This window comes from Apteryx mantelli, chromosome 4 (genome assembly GCF_036417845.1).
Source record: "Apteryx mantelli isolate bAptMan1 chromosome 4, bAptMan1.hap1, whole genome shotgun sequence".
Classification (NCBI taxonomy): Eukaryota; Metazoa; Chordata; class Aves; order Apterygiformes; family Apterygidae; genus Apteryx; species Apteryx mantelli.
Genome location: NC_089981.1, coordinates 84,577,548 through 84,596,873, shown reverse-complemented (window position 1 = coordinate 84,596,873; position 19,326 = coordinate 84,577,548). Strand labels below are relative to the sequence as shown.

General features: G+C 37.9%; 1 protein-coding gene across 1 annotated transcript in view; it reads left to right on the top strand.

The window, feature by feature from the left end:
* The window catches only part of KIAA0586 (KIAA0586 ortholog), a 71,944-nt gene that overhangs the window by 24,940 nt on the left and 27,678 nt on the right, over nucleotides 1–19,326 (top strand). The window contains exons 19-29 of the mRNA XM_067295106.1: nucleotides 740–820; nucleotides 6,204–6,400; nucleotides 6,635–6,753; nucleotides 7,326–7,510; nucleotides 9,460–9,619; nucleotides 10,192–10,423; nucleotides 10,991–11,238; nucleotides 11,737–11,813; nucleotides 14,471–14,605; nucleotides 16,286–16,463; nucleotides 18,860–18,999. Coding sequence (XP_067151207.1) covers nucleotides 740–820; nucleotides 6,204–6,400; nucleotides 6,635–6,753; nucleotides 7,326–7,510; nucleotides 9,460–9,619; nucleotides 10,192–10,423; nucleotides 10,991–11,238; nucleotides 11,737–11,813; nucleotides 14,471–14,605; nucleotides 16,286–16,463; nucleotides 18,860–18,999 — 1,752 coding nt within the window. The remainder of the gene's footprint in view (nucleotides 1–739; nucleotides 821–6,203; nucleotides 6,401–6,634; nucleotides 6,754–7,325; nucleotides 7,511–9,459; nucleotides 9,620–10,191; nucleotides 10,424–10,990; nucleotides 11,239–11,736; nucleotides 11,814–14,470; nucleotides 14,606–16,285; nucleotides 16,464–18,859; nucleotides 19,000–19,326) is intronic.

Here is a 19,326-nt window from a genome sequence, read left to right as displayed (position 1 = left end):
TGCAGAGCTGGCTGGTCCCCTCTGTGCTCTTCCCGTATAACTTTTCAATAGCATTTTTAACCTAGTCTAGCTGGTAATGAAGGTTTTGGTTGAGCAGAAATACTGAATGATAAGGTTGTAAACTAGGGCACATGTTTGCAGGGTGGCATATTGTTTGGTGCACTGGACTTCTGTCTCATACACTGCACTGACTGAACGGTGAGAATTGAGTAAGGCACAGTGATGGAACGATTATATTTGTATAGTTAGTGTACTTTTGGCTTTCACTCTCTCAGCTGCCTTTCTGACTTAATGAGTTAGGCCCTTTGGAGTCCCATAGTCAAGGTGTTCACCGAATAAGATAGAGACCATGGACTAAAACAGTGGGCTATTAAATAATGCTGTAGAATTTAAACACAAGTAAATGGCTTAAGACACTTGTAGGCTCTTGGGTGCTACCTTTGACAATATTTTGTCATACTAATTTTTATTCTAATAAGGGTTATAGGCATTGCCCTAAACTTTTGGTGGTGAGATTCAGTGAGAGTAGTTGTCAGTATACCAGAAACACTTCTAGTAAACTCTGCTTATGGTATGCAGAGAAATTCCTCCTAACTGTTAAGATACATAAAGCATTCTTCCTGGATTGTAATTGTATTCTTGGCATGAAGTTTTTCTGTTAATGTGTGTCTTGCTTTTTGTTTTTTGTTTTTTTTGCCCCTATATGAGATACCTAACAATTTCAATCTGTCTTTATAAGACTCCAGAAGATGTACATAGTGAGGAAGAAGACATAAAGTATCCGGGAACTAATTTCATTGACGTTACTGATGTCATGCAGGTAATTATATTGAAAAAGTATCCTTTTCTCCGAAATGTTTCATATTTGTTTTCTATCATTCTGTCATAACTGAAAAAACAATATAGAAAATGAGTTTGCTTTACTACCAACTTTAAAAATACACATTGTGAACAATACTGAAATGTTCACAGTGCTTTGAACAATGTAATGAGTCACTATGTGTTAATAAGTAAAGTATCTTTGAGGAATTACAATAAAAAATTAAAATTAACTTTTATTTGGATGTGTCAGACTTGCTTAGAAATAAAAGCAGCCCTTTAAAATCAGCAGTGATTATAGCACTTAGAGATTTCACAATTTGAGCTCTAAAAGAAATATAGGATGCTCTTACAGATTTTAGGCAAACCTGTATTTTAAAATATGAAAGTATTTTCTGAGGATTCCCTTTTAGAAAATATAAGTATGGAACAATGTGTATGTGCTTTTGAGGTCCTAAATGCTTTGGCATAATATCTCAATTCAGTCAAAAAGAGTGTAACTAAAAAAAAAAAAAAAGCAAGCAGTATATGCATATTACTTATCTGATGTATCTCATTAAGAGCTGACTGAATTTGGTTTTGCTGGATCTCTTCTCTTGTTAGTATGTCTGTGTGTGTATATGGATTCAGGGAAGGAGTTAAATCTATTTGGAGAACTTTCTTCTATTTGCACAAAAAAATTATTTTATAAAAATAAACCGGAAAACTATTTAAGAAATCAGTTTATGAAATAACAGAAAAATATCCTGCAACATTAGATTTTTCTTATATGTGAATAAGAGTTACTCATCTCTTTTTTTCATTTTTCTCCTGAATTGCTTTTATCTTTTATTTTTGGCAATGGGATATATTTTAACCACAATACCAAAAAAATGTTCCAAGTGAAACACATGTTTGGCCTATGACCATGTAGACAATGTTCTTAAAAATGTGCAAGACAAACACAATGTGGAAGCATAAAATCAACCTCTGGAGTGGCAAGAGTATTTAAGACATCAAAAGGAAGCCTCTTTTATAACAGTAACTCTGCTTCAGATGCATCATAAAATGTTACATGGGAAAACAGCTTATTGTTTCCCCCCTCGCCCCTCCTTTTTTCCATGAAAAGTTAATTCTGTTAGAGCTGAACAGGATAAGTATTTGTGTGTAGTGATTTATTTTTTTTTTCCCCCTTTCTTGTTGGAAATTGCAAAAAGGCTTCAGGACCTTGGCCCAGGAATTTTCTTTTTCTAGAATTTGCTTTACCTTTCATACAAGAAGATGCAGATTCGAGAGTTACTTTGACAGTTGAAATACTAATCGATAGGGGTTGCCAAATCCCGTAGCCCAGCAGAGGTGAGGCTGTCACAGCTCCCTGTTCCCAGGTGCAGCCGGTAGCGAGGCTGAGCACGCACACACGCAAACGCATGTAAGCAATACACATGTACATATATATACCTGGCTGACTGCACAGATCAACACAGGGAGAAACACTCAACGCTCGCACAAACAGCACCAGTGGGCTTGTCCTGTTCCTCTCTGTGGCAGTTCAGGATGAAGGTCTGTTAGTGGGAAATGTACCCCCCAACATATGTGTGTGTACATGTGTGTGTATATATAATATGTGTGTGTGTATATATAGTATATATTTGATATTGACTGTACCGTCCAGGATCCCTCCAGTAACTGGCCCTTGGATCCTCTGTCTCCAGTTGTCCAGAGATGGCGCACACACATGCTAACAAGTCTTTCAGTCAACTCCCAGACCTTGTGGTCTCTCCAGCAGTTAGCCTGGACCTTCTGGCTCCTCTGGTAGCCAGCTTTTCCAGCTGTCTCATTCTAGGAGATGCACACATACCCAGCCTAGACTTAGGGTCGTTTGATACCTGGCTTGCAGGCTGTATATCCTACCTGCTTGCTCTTCCGGCTTGGTATTTGCTAGCAAGCGCATACTGAGATGTACCCTCTGGCTCCAGTTGCCGACAGCACAGACACGTGGGCCCATGTGACTTGTGGCCTGACTCCAGTTGCTGGCACTTTGATCTCCTTACACATGCATGCACACAGAATAGAGAGCCCTAGCTAGGAAAATAGTCAGAAATTGAGTTTAATAACTGCACTAATGAGGCACGTGATAATAAATTTTTTACAATCCCCAAATGCTCTTTGCTGCATGCGATAATAACGGGGTAACCCCACTTCAGCCTGGAGAGCACTTCCATTTGCTCATCTTGATGGGCTGCACACCTGGACAGTGGGACTGATCACCCTCCTGTGATAGTCCCGGGAGCAGCTGGATCAGCAGGGTGCTCGTTTCTCTGATGAACTTGTTTGGGTTCCCCTGCCTGTCCTTGTTCCTCTGTGCTCCTTTGGGTTTGTGGAGACAAACCTTTTATCATGTAATGTAATACTGATTTGATTTAGCAGTTCCTGTAGGCTAATGCGACATGTCCCAACTTTTAAAATCTAAGCCCCATTGTAGGAAGAGGTGATGCACATTGTTCTCCCATAGCAACCTGGCTGTATAATGTTTAAAGATCTAGCGTTCCTTGTTCCAAAACAGTTGAATTAGGAGCTCTTATTCCAGAATAGAACAAAGTGGAAAGGTTATTACTAGCTTTAATTTACACACTTGTTTGTTCTTGATCAGTGGGTGTACATACATGAGTTTTTCAGTCTTTCTGCACAGAAGAGATCTCATAATGCCGACCCTCTTGTGGACCCTGTCTTATTCCAGAGCGAGCAACGTGCTCGGTTAGCATGAGCTCAGAATGGACTTTCAGGTTTTCTGAGTCTAGTCTCCATCTCTCATGAGCACCCACATCCTGCAATGCCTTTAACAAACTTAGACTTTGCTGTAAGATTAGGCAGGCTTTTTGTCCTCTCTACTACTATTACTTTGTAAACATGCCCTAATTGCAAGGTAGGAACTTATTTCTCAGAATTTCAGCTTCCATTTTGAAGCAGCTGTGTACTTACACATTGTTGAATACTACCCTAACGTATATAACCTGCAGAGATCAGAGTAAGCGTATCTTCCTCAAGATGGCTTTCTCATAAATGCACTTTGGGACACTATGATTATGATTTTTTTACATGTGTAGCTCTTCAGACAAAAGATCACAGGTAGCGTCTGTAATACAGCCAGACTTGGCTTGTGAAAATTGCTTTAGAAATCTTTGTCAAAAAGAAATCTATGTCTAAGTTTTGGATGGCTTTAATAAAAGACTGTACATATGCATGTTCGGTAATGGAACAAAATTAATCTGTACCACCTAATCACTTCAAATATATTTTAATTATTTCCATGTAATTTGGGGAAGTGAATAGAATTTCAGCTTGATACTTTTTAAAGTACAATGATTAATATTCCAACCATATCTGAAAGCCTTTCTAATATATGCATTATTTTGATCGGGAGTCATGATAGATATTTTCAAAGGTCTCCGAGGAGGTAAAATGCAAAATTGAGTGCAGATTATTCAGGACTGGCTACAAGGTGATATATGTGCAAGTTCAAGCTGTATAATTAAGTACTCAGTATTATATTCTTTTTAAAATTTTCATCTGAGGTAATATATCACCCCCAAATGAACGTAATTTTTAGATATTTTTTAGATTTGTGCACTATTAAGTGTAAAATATTTTATGCATATAATCTAGAAATGCAGGAGAGTTTGCAAAAGTTTGTCAGAAGTTACTAATTATACACAAAATTTATTGTATGTACTTGGTTTATTTAATCCAGATGTTTGCATTTTGCATACTTAAAGAAAAGATTATATTAAATAGGAGACATCAAAGAAAATTTATGGAGTAATGCAGTCAGAAGAAACTGCATAACGAAACAGTGGACAAAGGCGTCTTTACGTTTGCTGTCAGCATGAATTATGGTTATGAACGCATATATCCTAACAGAATGAATTGCTTATCAGCTCGCAAGTCATCCGGTGACATTTTGAGTATAACTTTACTGTCTTATTTCAGAATGAATGCATAGAATAGTTCAGTGATCTTTGTTGGCCCAAATATGCATGTTCTGTTTTGCCTGCTTTGTAAGTTACAGCTTTTCTTTGGAAAATTATTACTATTTAAAGATGCAGAAAGATTACCCTTCCTCCACCAAGAGAAATAGCTGTTCACTGCACTACCCATCATGGAGCTGTCTGACTTCTTCCAGCTTTAGCATATATTAAGGTGGGAGAGAAGCATTAATAGTGGGCTGGGGAAGGAGAGAGGAAGCTCTTACTGTCTCTTTTGTTTTTCTCTCTTCTCTTTCCATTTTTAGTGATTTGTTCTTTTATGCATAAGAAATATTTAAGGTTTTTATTTTATCAGTTAAAAGTGAATTTAATTTATATAAAGGAAAAGAAAACTTTCTCCTGCCAATCTGAAGGAGATCAATCTCAGTAAATGTAGATTCCCAATGAGCTTTTTTATGCAACATCACATGTTCTCACTGGTAATTTAGAGCTCATTTCTTCAACTCTCTTTGACATGCCTAATTTTCTTCTTATAGAACTATATTACTATTGGAAATGTTTAAGTTTAATTTTTGAATGAAGGATACAGGTTCTTATCCATCAGGAGACATTGCTAAAGTGTTATAGTATGATATGATGGGTTGGTGACTGTGCTTTTGGGGACTTAATGCTGGGTATGCACTCAGGAGGAAAAAGGGAGGGGGATGACATCTTTGGAAACAGTCAAACATTGTTAATGCACACAGAATAACTTTCATGACTTTTAGGAATAGCACATTAAGGTTAGATTCAAAGTGTCTCTGGGGTTCTTGTGAACTGATTGCCAAGAAATTCCTTCTACCTTTTCAGCAACCGAAGTTAGTGAAAGAGTTAACATACACGTCGATTATTAATGTCTAAGCTTCAATGATGATATATTTATTAGAGCTTTGACTGACTGCATGCTCATTAACTTTTGGGAATATGTCTTTTCAGACTAGAGACTTTTTTAAAATAAAAATTTAATTTCTAACCCTCCTCCCCAACAAATGACTACAGTAAGATTCTTAAGGCTTTCTCTTTTTAAAAAAAGGCATGTTTCTGAGATATGTATTTCAAGAAACCTCAGTTATGTCACAAGTAAATTTCTCAAGTATTAGAATTACCATTGGCTCCCTGCCCTATGCAGTACAGGCAGGAAACATAAGCCAAATCACGCGTCACTTAGCAGTTCCTGTACTCTTATACCTCTATAGATTTATGATTTGCTAGGTTTAGAACTGCATCTATTAACTACAACATAATAAGAATGGAGAATGTGGTTTGTGTGCTTTGACACATCTATGACTGTTCCCCCCCCCCAAAAACAAAAATCTAAAGGTTGCCTCAATGACATTATCTTACAAAAATGTACCATAATTTAATTTACTTTTTATTTATTAGGATCAGGAAGAGGAGCGTGACGAAATTCCAGAATTCTCTGAGCCTCTTCTGGAGCTTAATGGACAATTTAAAGTTGCCTCTCCAAAATACAACGGTCCTTTGTTTCCTCCAGTGGCTTCTGCCCCTCAGCAGTCTTCTGATGTTTTGGATGAACTGATTCAAAGGAGAGAGACTATAGAAAACAGGCTGATACATTGGTGAGTTGCAGTGCAAATGACAGTTACAAAATAGAAGGAGTGTAAATATGGAAGAAGGAATGAATCTGTAAGAATAACCTTCCCTTTCTTCTTCACCCCTCCCCTCCCTTTTCACCTTTCCTTTGAGCTTCCATTTAATTTTGCCTGTTTTTTCCTTTGTGTCAAGAATGCTCTGTTATATACGTTTAGGTGTCTTAGTGCTTGCTGATAGGTATAAAGGTTTTATTTTGCTAGGGTGGAACAAGAGATAATGGCAAAAATTATCAGTGGGATGTACCCAGTTCAGAAGGAAATAGCACCCAGTGTAAGCACATCAGAAAGTGAAGACGGCGAGACTGTAACCTCTGATACTGGTAAGTAGGAGTTATTGTTTACAGTTGCTTTTTCCCCTCAAAGTGGTGGATGAATTTTCTCAAATTCAGTCTAATTTTAAAAAGTTGCATCAGTAGCTGTTGCCTGAGCCTAACTATAGATAATACAAACCAGTGAAACTGTTATATGCAAAAATACATGCTTTAATTTATGTTGAGGCAGAGCACATATTTAAAAGGCCTTTAAAATAAATTATCTAAAAAAGAAAAGGTGAACACAAAATACATCACTGTGGCAAACCAACTTCTGTTCCTTGGCCAGACAAATCAGATTTGTCTGGGCATGGTATTTTGCTACACCTGGAACATGTTTGCCTTCCTTTTATTAATAGATTTGTCAAAAACTACCTCCCTTATAAAAGTATGAGAGCAAAGGAGCCAAATGCATTTCTCATATGATGTCACTACCCTGCACTGGCTTCTTTTATGGTCCTGAATAGTTTCTCTACTGTAGTTTCTGTATCTGTAAAATACAAAAATGTGGTGCTGCAGTAAAATACCTGTGTTTTAAGAAGTGAGACCTGGATGTGTACTTTGTGTTTCTTCATTTTCAGTCGAAGTGGCAGGTGGTGGAGGATTTCAGCTCTTTATCAATGCTGGTGTGCCCGTGAACTCAGAAATGATCAGTCAGTTTGTGAATGAAGCTCTCAGTGAGACAATTGCCACCATGCTGGGTAACAGGCAGGCTCAGAAAGCAGTTCCTGCCACAAATGTTGTTCCAAGTACAACGATTATGCTGGTAAGAGCCTGTTTTATGTAAGATTTCCTGCTGAAGTTCTAAGGGATAAGTCCTTGATAGCATGGCTGTTCAAATATGAAAATGTCAGAGAAAGACTGGAAAACTGAATGGACCCGATTTGCATTTGTTGCTTATTCCTTGTTATACCCCAGCAGGCAACAAGATTAAACTTATTTCACTCAGAAAATGTGAATTCCTTGTATTCCCTTAACATGCTTTATTTTTCTACTCATTTTTAAGGCTGAGCACAAAACTGATTTCTAAGAAAAAGACTTAGTATTGGGTTTCCTGTTGTCAAAAGACAAGTATGTTATTTTCAACAAAGTATAGCTATGTCACTTTCTTGCAAAGTTGCAAGAGTGAAAAATAGAGTTTTGCTTGAGAACAGTATTATTTTTGGCCCTACAGGTTGGCAGACATTCTGTAATATTTGTAAAGATAAATATTAATTCTTTCTGCATTTTGAATTCGGTGGTTTTCAGCAAATGCTTAAATGATTAGAGCTCCCTGTAAGACAGAATAATTTTCTCTGTTCACTTTCATAATCAACTGACAGCTATCTCTTATTCTGATAACAGCATGACTGCTACAATCCAGTGATCTGGGCTGTATAATGTCTTTGAGACAGATGTGTAAAGGGCTGTGCTTAGAAATCCAACTCTTTAAAGGTTTGGTGAAAGTGAGAGCAATTATTCTAATCCACCACAGTGCACATACACTGAAATACCACCTACTGCCAGCTGTAAATGAGATTATTCCTCAGGCAAACAGAGGTGTTTTACTGCTGTAGACTTAGTACAGCCATCCTGTGTCTGAAAGCTCTTCCCCACCCCATTACACATTAAGGGGGATGTGATGTTAAGGAGGGCTGTTCTTCAGAGCTTGTTCTTGTAATACTAAGTAACCCTCTCTCTAATTACCATTTAAATTTATTCATAGCCCTTTTAAGCCTTCCTTTTCCTGTACTTGCATTGTCCTTGAGCTGTAATGGTTGTTTTCTCTCTGTATTTATTCGTTTGTGTACTTGCTGAGATTAGTTGTGTCCTTCTTGGCCTTTATTTGACTAGGCAAAATAAAGCAAGCATCTGTATGCATACCAATCCTCCGCTCTTCCTGTTGGGTCCTACTGTTATGGTTTCCACTTTAGACTGGTCTTGACTGGGGAGTCAGTCATGCAGTTGTGTGTGAACTGCTAAATGGGTTAGCATGTTCCACTCCCTGTGTGGGTCGTTAATAAAAATCAGCAGTCTGACTTATTCTGAGGAACTAGCGTGGAAACGTTCCTTTAGCATTTGTCTTGTTTTCTTTATGGAATGTCAGAAAACAGGCTGGAACAATTCTTGAGAGGTTGTTTAGTCCATCCTATTCCCCTATAGCAGCCTGAATGAGAACCATCATATTTTCTTGTCAGATATATCTTCATCACTGGTTTTTGCTCAAGAACATAGTGACTGTTTTCATGCCCGTTTTAGTGCTTTGCTGTCCTGGCTGTTGCCTTGTTCATAATCTTCTCTTTTAGCTGGTTCTCTTAAAAGTATTATACTGACTCTGTTTTGTCCATGTCAGGAAATATTTTCTTCCTTAGCATAAAAAATGCTTTATTAAATGAGGCATTTATTTAATAAAGCATCAAATGCTTTATTAAAATCCATGTAATATTTATTTACTGTTTTTTTTTTTAACTTACTTATTTTGTCCGAGGCAATTCATTTAGCCTAGTGCAATTTTATATTTAGATAGAGGATTTACAGCCATGAAGCATGCATCTAAGTAACAATTGTTCTTATTTTATGATACCCTGCCTGTTTTTTTCTCTCTCTCTCTCTCTCTCTCTCTCTATCTCTCTCTCTCCTTTTTTTCTTTTTGCCTTTTCCCTTGACTAACTGTGGGTATACTTGGAAGATACAAGGTTTGCACTGAGGTAATAACTGCGGTTATGATTCCCTCAGGAATCTCTTGTGCCTACTCCATTGCCAACACCCCAGGCCACACCACCTCAAACACCACCTTCAGAAAAAGAACTGCCTCCGGTCAAAACTCCAGAGTCTTCTCCGTCTATTACAGAAATGAGTGGCGATGTTCATGAACAAGAAAAAATGAAAGAAACAGGTAGTGAAAATAATAATTGAACTTGAGAAAGGACAAATATGCTTTAATCTACTGCCTTTAATTTTCTTCTTTAAAGACATGTTTTCTCTCAGGATAAACACTCTTGAGGCTATGATTCAAGTGGGGACTCATGTGGTATAAAATTTATGAGCTAATTTGTATAAAAAGCAAACATCTATTTGATAACAGTTCTATTATCAAACTTAATGCATATTGTTACGGTCTGTGTGATTCCACCCCGACATACTTTTTCACATCAGAAAAATAAGTCTTTTGCTGCTTCATGTGTTCCTAATGTTAATTAAGCCAAATTTACACTCCCTAAATAAAGCAGCTTAGTTTTTAAAGTGCAGGGCAGACTCCCTTACTACAGGCAGTAAAGAGCTGAGGTGTTTCTAGCTCCTTCAGATGCTAACATTGTTCTATAAAGAGTCTAGTTTTAATCTAGCCTCATCTCCATAACTATCAAAAAAAATTTTGGCAAGCTGCATAAGTGCTTAGTGGAACTGTCAAGCTCTGTGCCTGAGAGTTATTGCCTGCTTTCCTTTCTAATCTGAAATTTGGCTTCACAGATGCAGGATTTGAGAATCCAGCTTCCACTAGCCGTGTTGGCACACCTGTGGTTACCCCTGCCAATACACCCCCTAGAATAACTACTCCGAGCCCTCCTGCCTCGGAAGGGCTCTCTGATGCTGCAAAAATGGAAAGTCCAAAGCTTCCAAACCCATGGGATGATGCAGAACTCCCTCTGGAAGAGGAGAAACCCAGTCCTTTAAATGAAGAACGATTCCATCCCAGAGCTGTGTGAGTTTAAGTCTGCATGGTTTTCTCATTTCTTAATAAATACATATGTATATCCTTTCTACACATATCCTCAGAAAGTAAGTAGAGGGAAGTGCTTAATGTTTATGTCAGGAGGCACTGCAGTAAGCCAGGATTCTTTTTTAGAATTGCTTGATTTGTATTTTGGGGAGAAATGTGAAATTTGGACCTTTCCCAGAATTTATCAGTTCTTATTCATTGTCCTGCTGACCACTGTACTTAGTAAACTGGTATTGTAAAACCTGCTAGTAATAACTATAGTAACAATGACATGTCATGTGGACATTATTAGCATTTTATTTTTTTCTCTTGCCTCAGTGGGTTTTTGTAACAAAAACACAGTAATTTTTAGCTATGAGCAGAGATTCATTAATAAGGTTATTTAACCACATTGATGCTCAGGCTCTTCTGTAAAATGCTGTACTCTTCCATTTGAAATAATATTTGCAAATTTATTTATTTTCAGTGTTGTTTTAAGACTTTAGTCAGTATTATCAATTTCATTCAATTCATTTTGATGTATTCACAATGTGTATTCTTACATTTTAGTGTAATGTCAGTGGCTAATGATGAGGAACCAGAGGCCTTGATTCTGCCATCTTGGCAGTCATCAGCGAGGCCCTTTGAATCGCTTCCTCGTGAACCACAGGTTCCATCACCTGTGCCTACAGTTAGTTCTGGGCAGTCCACACGGGAAAGCAGCCTTACTCTCACGGGAACAGAAACGGAAACTGCAGATAGGCCCATCTCAGAAGGGGAGGTGCTCTTCAGCTATGGACAGATGGCGGCTGCAAGAGGTAACTTTAACTAAACAAATCTGTGGAAATTAGAATTTGGATAATTTTTTTTCTTTATAAAATTGTCTTCCAATCTATTGGAATTACATTTCATACATTCTCTGATAAAACTACAAGCGTTAACTTGTTCCTTAACTTTCAGCTCGTGTTTTTGGATGTATTTAAGAGACCTCATCATTCTTTTCTCTTCTCTGAACAAAAGCATTTGTTTACTAATGAACAAAAGATTAAATTTGCTCTTTTTTTATAAGATCAGTTCGGAAAATAATTTAGATTGTCTCATGCAAGTACCATAAATAATTTTTATTGAAAGTAAAATATCAGAGTGATTTTTTTTTTTTCCTGTGGACTGAAAATCTGTCTTTCCACTACACATCTGGTAGTAGGAATTTCTGACCTTACTAGAGCACTGCATGGCAATTATTGAAGAATATGACCTTAGCTTGCTTTCGTGTAACTCATGTTTTTTTAGTATTTGTAACTTAAAATATTTTTCAGCCTTAGCAGAAGAAGGACTGTCTCTTCCAGCTCTTACTGAGAGCTTAACAAGTACATTAGGAGATGCCAATGAAATGGTAAGGAAATTTTTAATAAAGAACTGAATTTAGAATGGTAGTCCACCTTAAGCAGCTTGGTAAATCAGATGTCCTTTACTAAGCATTTTCAATTTTAAACTTTTTAAACTTACGCTTTTAAACTGTATGCTTACAAAAAATGTTAGAATTTCAGAGCTCCAAAGAAAAAAAGCACATTGTCCAAACTAATTTATAATAAAATTGAATGTTTTAGATACTTCTGTAGGTGAGAGGTAGGTAATATGCATCTTCATCTTTTATTGTTACTAGTTTTAGGATCTCTTAAAATTAAATAAAATAGGAAATTCTATCAACAGCTCTAAGCTGTTTCAACTTAGAGCCGTCTTGTGGTTGCTTGTGTGCTTAAATTATTAAAGTAGGTTTGCTGAGGCTGGAGTTGGTTAAAGCTGCTTAAAACTTCACTAAAGAGTGTTATCTGTCTTCTTTAGTGCATTGTCTTAAAAGTTTCCCAGGTATTGTCTCCGTCTGTCTCTTCCCTTCCCCCTTTCCCCCCCCAACTTCATGTACCCTTTTGGTAGGACGTTGTTGTCATATAAATGGTAATATCAAACAGTAATACTATGCTCAAACCAAACTACTTTCTTTATGAAAGCAAAAAACAAGTTGATAGTGGAATCATAACAGTGTTGGTTGGAACGGACCTCCAGAGGGACCTTCCTGCACAAGCCAGAAGTTATCCAAGTAGTTGAAATCCCCCATGAGGATGAAGAGCTGTAATCAGCAGACTGCTGTTAGTTTCCTGTAGAAAGTCTCCTCTGTTACTCTCTGTTGTTCAGATGCTCTGAAACGTACCCTGACCACAGTGTCTCCAGGGTTCCTTTCCCCTCTGATCCTGACTCAGACCTTCAACAGGAACACGGAGGTCTGTGCATTCAAGGAACTCCTGACCCTGAACTGAAAACTTCCTGGTCTCAAAGGGTTGTGATCAGTGGCATGAAGTTCAACTGGAAGCCAGTCACTACGCCAAGAGTCAATACTGGGGCCAGTACTGTTTAACCTTTTCAATAATGGCCTGGATGATAGAATGGAGTGCACCCTCAGCAAGTTTGCAGATGATACGAAACTGTGAAGAGTGGTTGATAAACCAGATGTTTGTGCCACCGTTCAGAGGGACCTTGATAGACTGGAGAAATGGGCTGACAGGAATCTTACGAAGTTCAGCAAGGGGAAGGGGAACTGCCAGATCCTGCACCTGGGGAGGAATAACCTCATGCACCAACACAAACTGGGGGCTGGCCTCCTGGAAAGCAGCTTTTCAGAAAAGGTTCTAGGGATCCTGGTGGATAACAAGCTGAACATGAGCCAGCAATATGCCCTGGCAGCAAAGAAGGCCAACAGCATCCTGGGCTGCATTAAGAGCATTGCCAGCAGGGTGAGGGAGGTGTTATTGCCCTCTGCTCAGCATTGGTGACACCGGAGCTGGAGTATTGTGTACTTTGTGGAGCGTATGATGTATGTCAGGAGGAGAGGCTGAAAGGGCTGTAATTGTTTAGCCTGGAGAAGAGATGGCTCAGGGGGGATCTTATCAATGTGTATAAACACCTGATGGGAGGTAGTGAAGAAGACAGATCCAGACTCTTCTCAGTGGTTCCCGGTGAAAAGACAAGAGCCAATGGGCACAAATAGAAATACAGGAATAGATCAGAAACTTTTCTATGGAGAGGGTGATCAGACACTGGAACAGGTAGCCTGGAGAGGTTGTGGAGTCTCCATCTTTGGAGATATTCAAAACCCCACTGGACGTGGCTCTTTTTGAGATTGCTTTGAGCAGGGGAGTTGGACTAGATGATCTCCAGAAGTTCCTTCCAACCTCAGTGATGCGATGTTTCTACGACCTAGAGCAGGATACTCCCTTTCTTCTCCCTGCCTGTCTTTCCTAAACATTTGTACCCATACATGCCCATAATTCACTCGTGCATGCTATCCCATCGAATATCTATGATTTCGTTCATGTCGTAGCCCTGAGACTATGCTCTGAACTTGAAGGTCTTTCTGGTTGTTGTCCAAACTTTGTTTGTGAGTGTATAGACACTTGAGGAGAATGCTCTCCCTTCTGGTCAAGACGGTAAAGTCCCTCTTGTGGCTTTCCCTTTGGATACCTCTTCTGTTTGCAGCACTTCCTCCCCTAAATTCTAGGCTTAAGACTCTTGTTATTAGGTGAATTTAGGTTAAAGTTCTCCCCATCAGGTTAGAAAGCCTGATTGCTAAGGTATTCTTCCCTCTCTTTGTCAAATGGATCATATTTCCTTCCAATATTCTTTCTTCATCCTCAAACTGTTCTGTATGGTTGAGGAAGCTAAATCCCTGCTGGTGAGAGCAGCTGTACAGCCAGAGCTTTATGAGCATCTGGTATGTGTGAATTTAACTGTCTCCCTGGACCCGAAGGCCTAATAGACATTGTCCATCTGAAAGTATTAAGATCTTCTGTATCAAGCTCTTAAAGGCTGTGCACTTTTGTTAGTAAAAGGAGAAAGCTGTGTGACAGTCTGCTTATTTTTAGATGCCTGGATTTTCATGACACGTTCTAAATATGGATAACTGTAACAACTTTTGTAAAAGAAAACAGTTTAACTATGAACTAAAGAAAGAATAATTTGGCATCATGTATTATGTGGACCTTTATTCTTTGTTTAAAGGACTATGATCCTCCCAGTGAAGGGCAAGTGGTGAGAAGACCCCATAAAGGCTATCACAGGGACCCTGTCCTGACTCTCTTTGCCAAACTAAATCAGGCACCTGTTGCTGCACAAGAAGGAATGTGCCATTCGGAGGTAAGTTACTGTCCTTTTCCATGCAGCACAGTAGTGAAACAAACATACAAGTTTCAAAATGATACTTTTTTGTTCAAAAATGGGTAAAATATCTGAAGCTTATCTTTCCTGTTGGCTGTGGAACAGGTTCATCCACTTTAATCTCTATTGGAAGTGATCCCACTTCCGTTGGCTCTGCTCTCAACTAAATATTTTAAAAACACTGAAGTTTTAGTGTTGTTATAAACAAGTTTGCTGTATGTACTATCACACATACCTAGTTTTCATGCTGTGTACATGACTGTTACAGTATGCCAGATTTGTCCTGTCATTCTGAAAACCAGGGAAGTTTTCTGTCGCTTTGGCAGTATAAGTGGTATGTTTAGCAGTACAAGTTCCATGCGCTTACAGCCAGATGAGTGTTTTGGGGAAGTATGAAGAATAGCTGTCAGAAATGTTTACATGCAGTTTTGCATATGTTGTTGATACAGATCTTGGAACAAAAATCCCAAATATTCATAATAGGTTGGCAGAAAAAACAGACTTAGCAGAAAAATACAATTGTCTGCATTACAAGGGGCAAAAGTAATTTTTTTTTTTTTGGTAACATATTTAGCTATTTTCTGCGTGAAAAAAGTAGTTTGGAGTGGGCATCTGATCAAACTAATGTAGCTGGAGGGATGTTTAAAGGAAGTGAACCTTGAATACTGCAACACAATTCGTGAACACTTTATTTAGGACAGTTTCTTGCTTTTTGCGACTATACTGATGCATATGCAGTTTCTTCCTTCTGTCTTGGTCAGTTTAGTCTAAATAATTAACAACTTCACTCACCTCCTTAACTGTTCCCCTGGTCTGTCTGTCTTTTATTTTGCTTAGCAAGCTCTGATAGATGAACTTAGTGAAGAGCTTTCTACAGTGCCAGCTTTGAATCTGACTGTAATTGTAATGACATTTTCTTGTCAGCACTGCCAAATACAAATGCATCTCTAATTTGCTTTTTGCCTTTCCCATAGTCACAGACCACTCTGGCTGTTCATACAAGACTAATAAATTCCTCCACAGCTTCTAGCAAGACAGATACAAGCATAGCTGGTCATGTATAAGAGAAGAATATTCTCGTAGATGTTGCTGGTATTTCCTTAGAATAACACCATGCGTGTGTGTGTATTCAGCCTGTTTTTTTTTTTTTTTCTGCATAGAAACAAGTTTACTGTTTTTTCTCTGCAGCTTGGTTGAAAGTCAGAATCCAGAGAAACATGTCCATTTTATGGGCTACCAAACCTATTTGAAAAGGAATCTTTTTATCTGACATGCTGTACAACAGACATTTGAAGTGTTTAAAAGCTGTTCGATGTTACAAGGTCAGGCAGGCAGCAATGACTATATCTGTAATGTTAAAGATTCCTGTGTCAAAAATGTAACTCAGTTTCTGATCACCTTGGAACACCACTAACAAAAGCAGTGATGTTCTTTGATTGTGAATGATTCTTTTCAGTCCAGTACTGATAAACGTAGGTCTTTCAAACCCAGTTAGATGGTATCTCTTCAATTTTCAATTGTCTTTATTCAAGGCTAGTAGTATAGGCTTAAGTTCATTTATGCTTTAAGGGTTAACACAATTAGATAATATTGCCTGATTTTTGAAAGAAGTGAATTGTATTTTTAAACTTGCTGTTCTGTTGTTGCTGTTCTCTGTAGGATTCTGATGATAGTGTTGGGGAGATCAGTGAAGGTCAAAGACCTAGACTGACAAGAGCAGCAGAGAATATCCTAATGAGACATTCAGTTTATACGGATCATCCAACTGCTCGGACTTCTGAGAGTAGAAACCAGGGTTTCTGTGCTCCGTCACCAGGGCAGTTTGCCCAAAGTGCAGGTATAACTAAATTGTTATTTCTGGTCTGTGGTATTTACTTGTATTCTGAGGTTTTCTATAATAGTATCTGAAATTATTTCAGAGAGTGTGTTCAACTCCTGTATTAAATACAGGCAATTACTGCAATGAAAGGATTAGCATTCCTATTCTGAGAATTGTTTTGGGTGGGTTTGACTCAAGCTGTGTCTTCACTCTTCTTTGGCTAATGCAGAATTCTTTAATATGCTACACTTTGAACTAAAATTGTTCCAAGTACCCACTTCCCTATGCAAAAGTCAACTTGCAAAGTATGTGTTTTATTCTTTTAAGTCTAATTCAGAACTCAAAAACACTTGATTTGACCGTTCTTGAGGTCTGTTTCCATAGAACAGGTACTAACACTGGCAGGGCCAGCGGCTTCTCTCTCTCCTCTGACAGCATTCCTCCTCATTACTTTTATCACTCCATCAGAGCAATACCGTAGTGTCTCACAATCTGTAATATATTTTAGCTTCATAATATTCCTATAACATCTGGAAATTCTTTTTCTCCCAGATGGGTAGCTGAGGCACACATTGTGGTTCAAGGTATTGGAGGAATATATTGCTGTGGTAAAGCAATAGACTGTGGCCCATCATTCATTTCCCTCATCTTTCTGCCCCATTTTCTCCATTTTTATCTGAAAATGTATTTCTGTACTTGCTTAATTAAACTGCTACATGTTTGTAGAAACTCCTACTTTTGGTGAGTGTGGTTTTAAATCTAATTAGACAAAACTGAAATAATTATTAAGCTGTAATAAGACAAACATGGTTGCCCTGAGTCATCTAAAGCAGAGTAGTTGTGTATACCATATTAGACCAGTATCTAAAGTGACCAAACAACTGTTTTTCTCTCCTTTTAATCTTCACATGTATGATTTTGACAAGAGAAGGATTTCTCATGTTATTAACACTTGACGAATAGGAAGTGGATTGAAACTGAATGTGTTCAACATGTGATATAAATGCTCTCAGAGAAATGGAGCTTGATTCACATTTGAACTGGTTATTTGGAGAGTAAGTCCTTTAAGCTCACTGTTACCTAACATTCTGAACCAGCCAGCATGGTATTTATTGACATTACTAAGGAAACAAAGTTGTATAAAAGCTAGGATCTACTTTGAAGGTAATGATGTTTTCATGTCAGGGAGGAACAGAAGATCTTGTCTCCAAGTCCTTTTGATAATGAAGTCAATGCTGAACATGAAATATTCCTTTGAGGCAGAGAGGGGGAATGATCTGTGCTTTTTTCACTTTCTTCCAAGTCTTTTGTATCCTTCACGGGTATGTGAGATTGCACATCCTTTAGTCTATTGCGAGTTAGCGCTAAGTGCTATTTCCTCATTATTTAAGAATTATTTTTAGGGGTAAAATCAAATAATTGTTAAACCAGTTAGGTGTAAAAGTTCACATATTTCAGGGTGTGTAATTCTGTACACATTAAAACACTTGACTAGTCGAGCATATAACCTTGCAGTAGATACTTGCAGTAGTATGACAGTTTCCCTGTCAGAATGAGTTACTTGCTTGCAAATGTATCTGTAGGTATCCTAGGGATTGTGTATCTATGAATGCCTTCAGTTTTGTGACCAGTTTTAATTTGTATTATGGAAATCTGTTGTCCATTTGTAGAATATAGAAAGTGTTGCTTATATGGGCATATGACAGCATTGTAGCGATCAGTCTGTCCTTTATAAATCCTTGTTTTCAGTGGTTAAAATCAAGGACATAAAAACCAAATTGCAAATGAAATATGGCACATGTAGTCTTAAAGTGAACAATAATTACAGTTAATTAGACTTAAAATTCTTTCTTTGGCTCTATATGGTAACAGAAGGCAAAGTTATTTCATGAGCTGTCAGTATGTTTTTCATAAAGATGTTTTACATGCTTGCAGGCTGCAAAAGCATGATAAATACTGGGTTACATAGCAAATTACCTCTTTAAAAAATAGACTATTATCCAGGTTTCTTTTAACTCACACTAAGTGAAACATTTTCATGAAGAAGCCTTTCCAGTATTGTTCCAATATGCAAGATAAAACTTATTAAGCATATAATGATATGATGAACTATACAGCTCTGAAGCTACTGTAACAACTTGCCATGATGGAAATCTACAAATCATAAAACTGATCTTTTTTTTTCCATTTCCAAAGACATATATTTCCTTTTTTCTTTTTCTTTTTTTTTCTCCACAAGGACTACTTAAGGGATATTCCATGAGTGTGTAAAGAGGAAATTGTTCTCTTTAGCATTGTACGTTCCACTGTTCAGTCTTGAAAAGGCTCCACATCCTGCTTCACACGATCTGCCTGGGAGATTGTTGCTCCAGTTCATCAGGAATTCTTTTTTTCTCCTTATTTTTCTCTCTCAGCAGAAATTCTTGGAGATGCAGATACAAGTCATGGTCCAATGCTTATGACTGAATTGGAATCACAACCAGTTTCAAATCCTGCTGTGCAAGCAGCCCAAGTAAGCTGCAGAGTGACATCTCTCTCCAAGGGTCTCTCCCAGGTAAACTCAAAGGATTTTTTTTTTTTTTTGACTAGTCAGAAAGTGCGCACTGAAATCTAGGAAGATAAATTTTCATATTTAGGTAGTGGAGACTGACATCACAGAACAGGCACACTTAAAGCGATATGTTTAGCCCTGTGAAATTGAAATGAAAAGTACATGTGTAAAACAAAGAAGATGGTTTTTACGGAGGTGGAATCCTTGCAATGTTTTTTCTGTTAGGCTCTTGCCTTCTGTTTGAATATTTCTGTATTTTCTCACAGCTTCACTGGTGTCCTAGGATCTAACACCATGCATACTCAGTTCACGTGGCACTTTCCAGTGGTT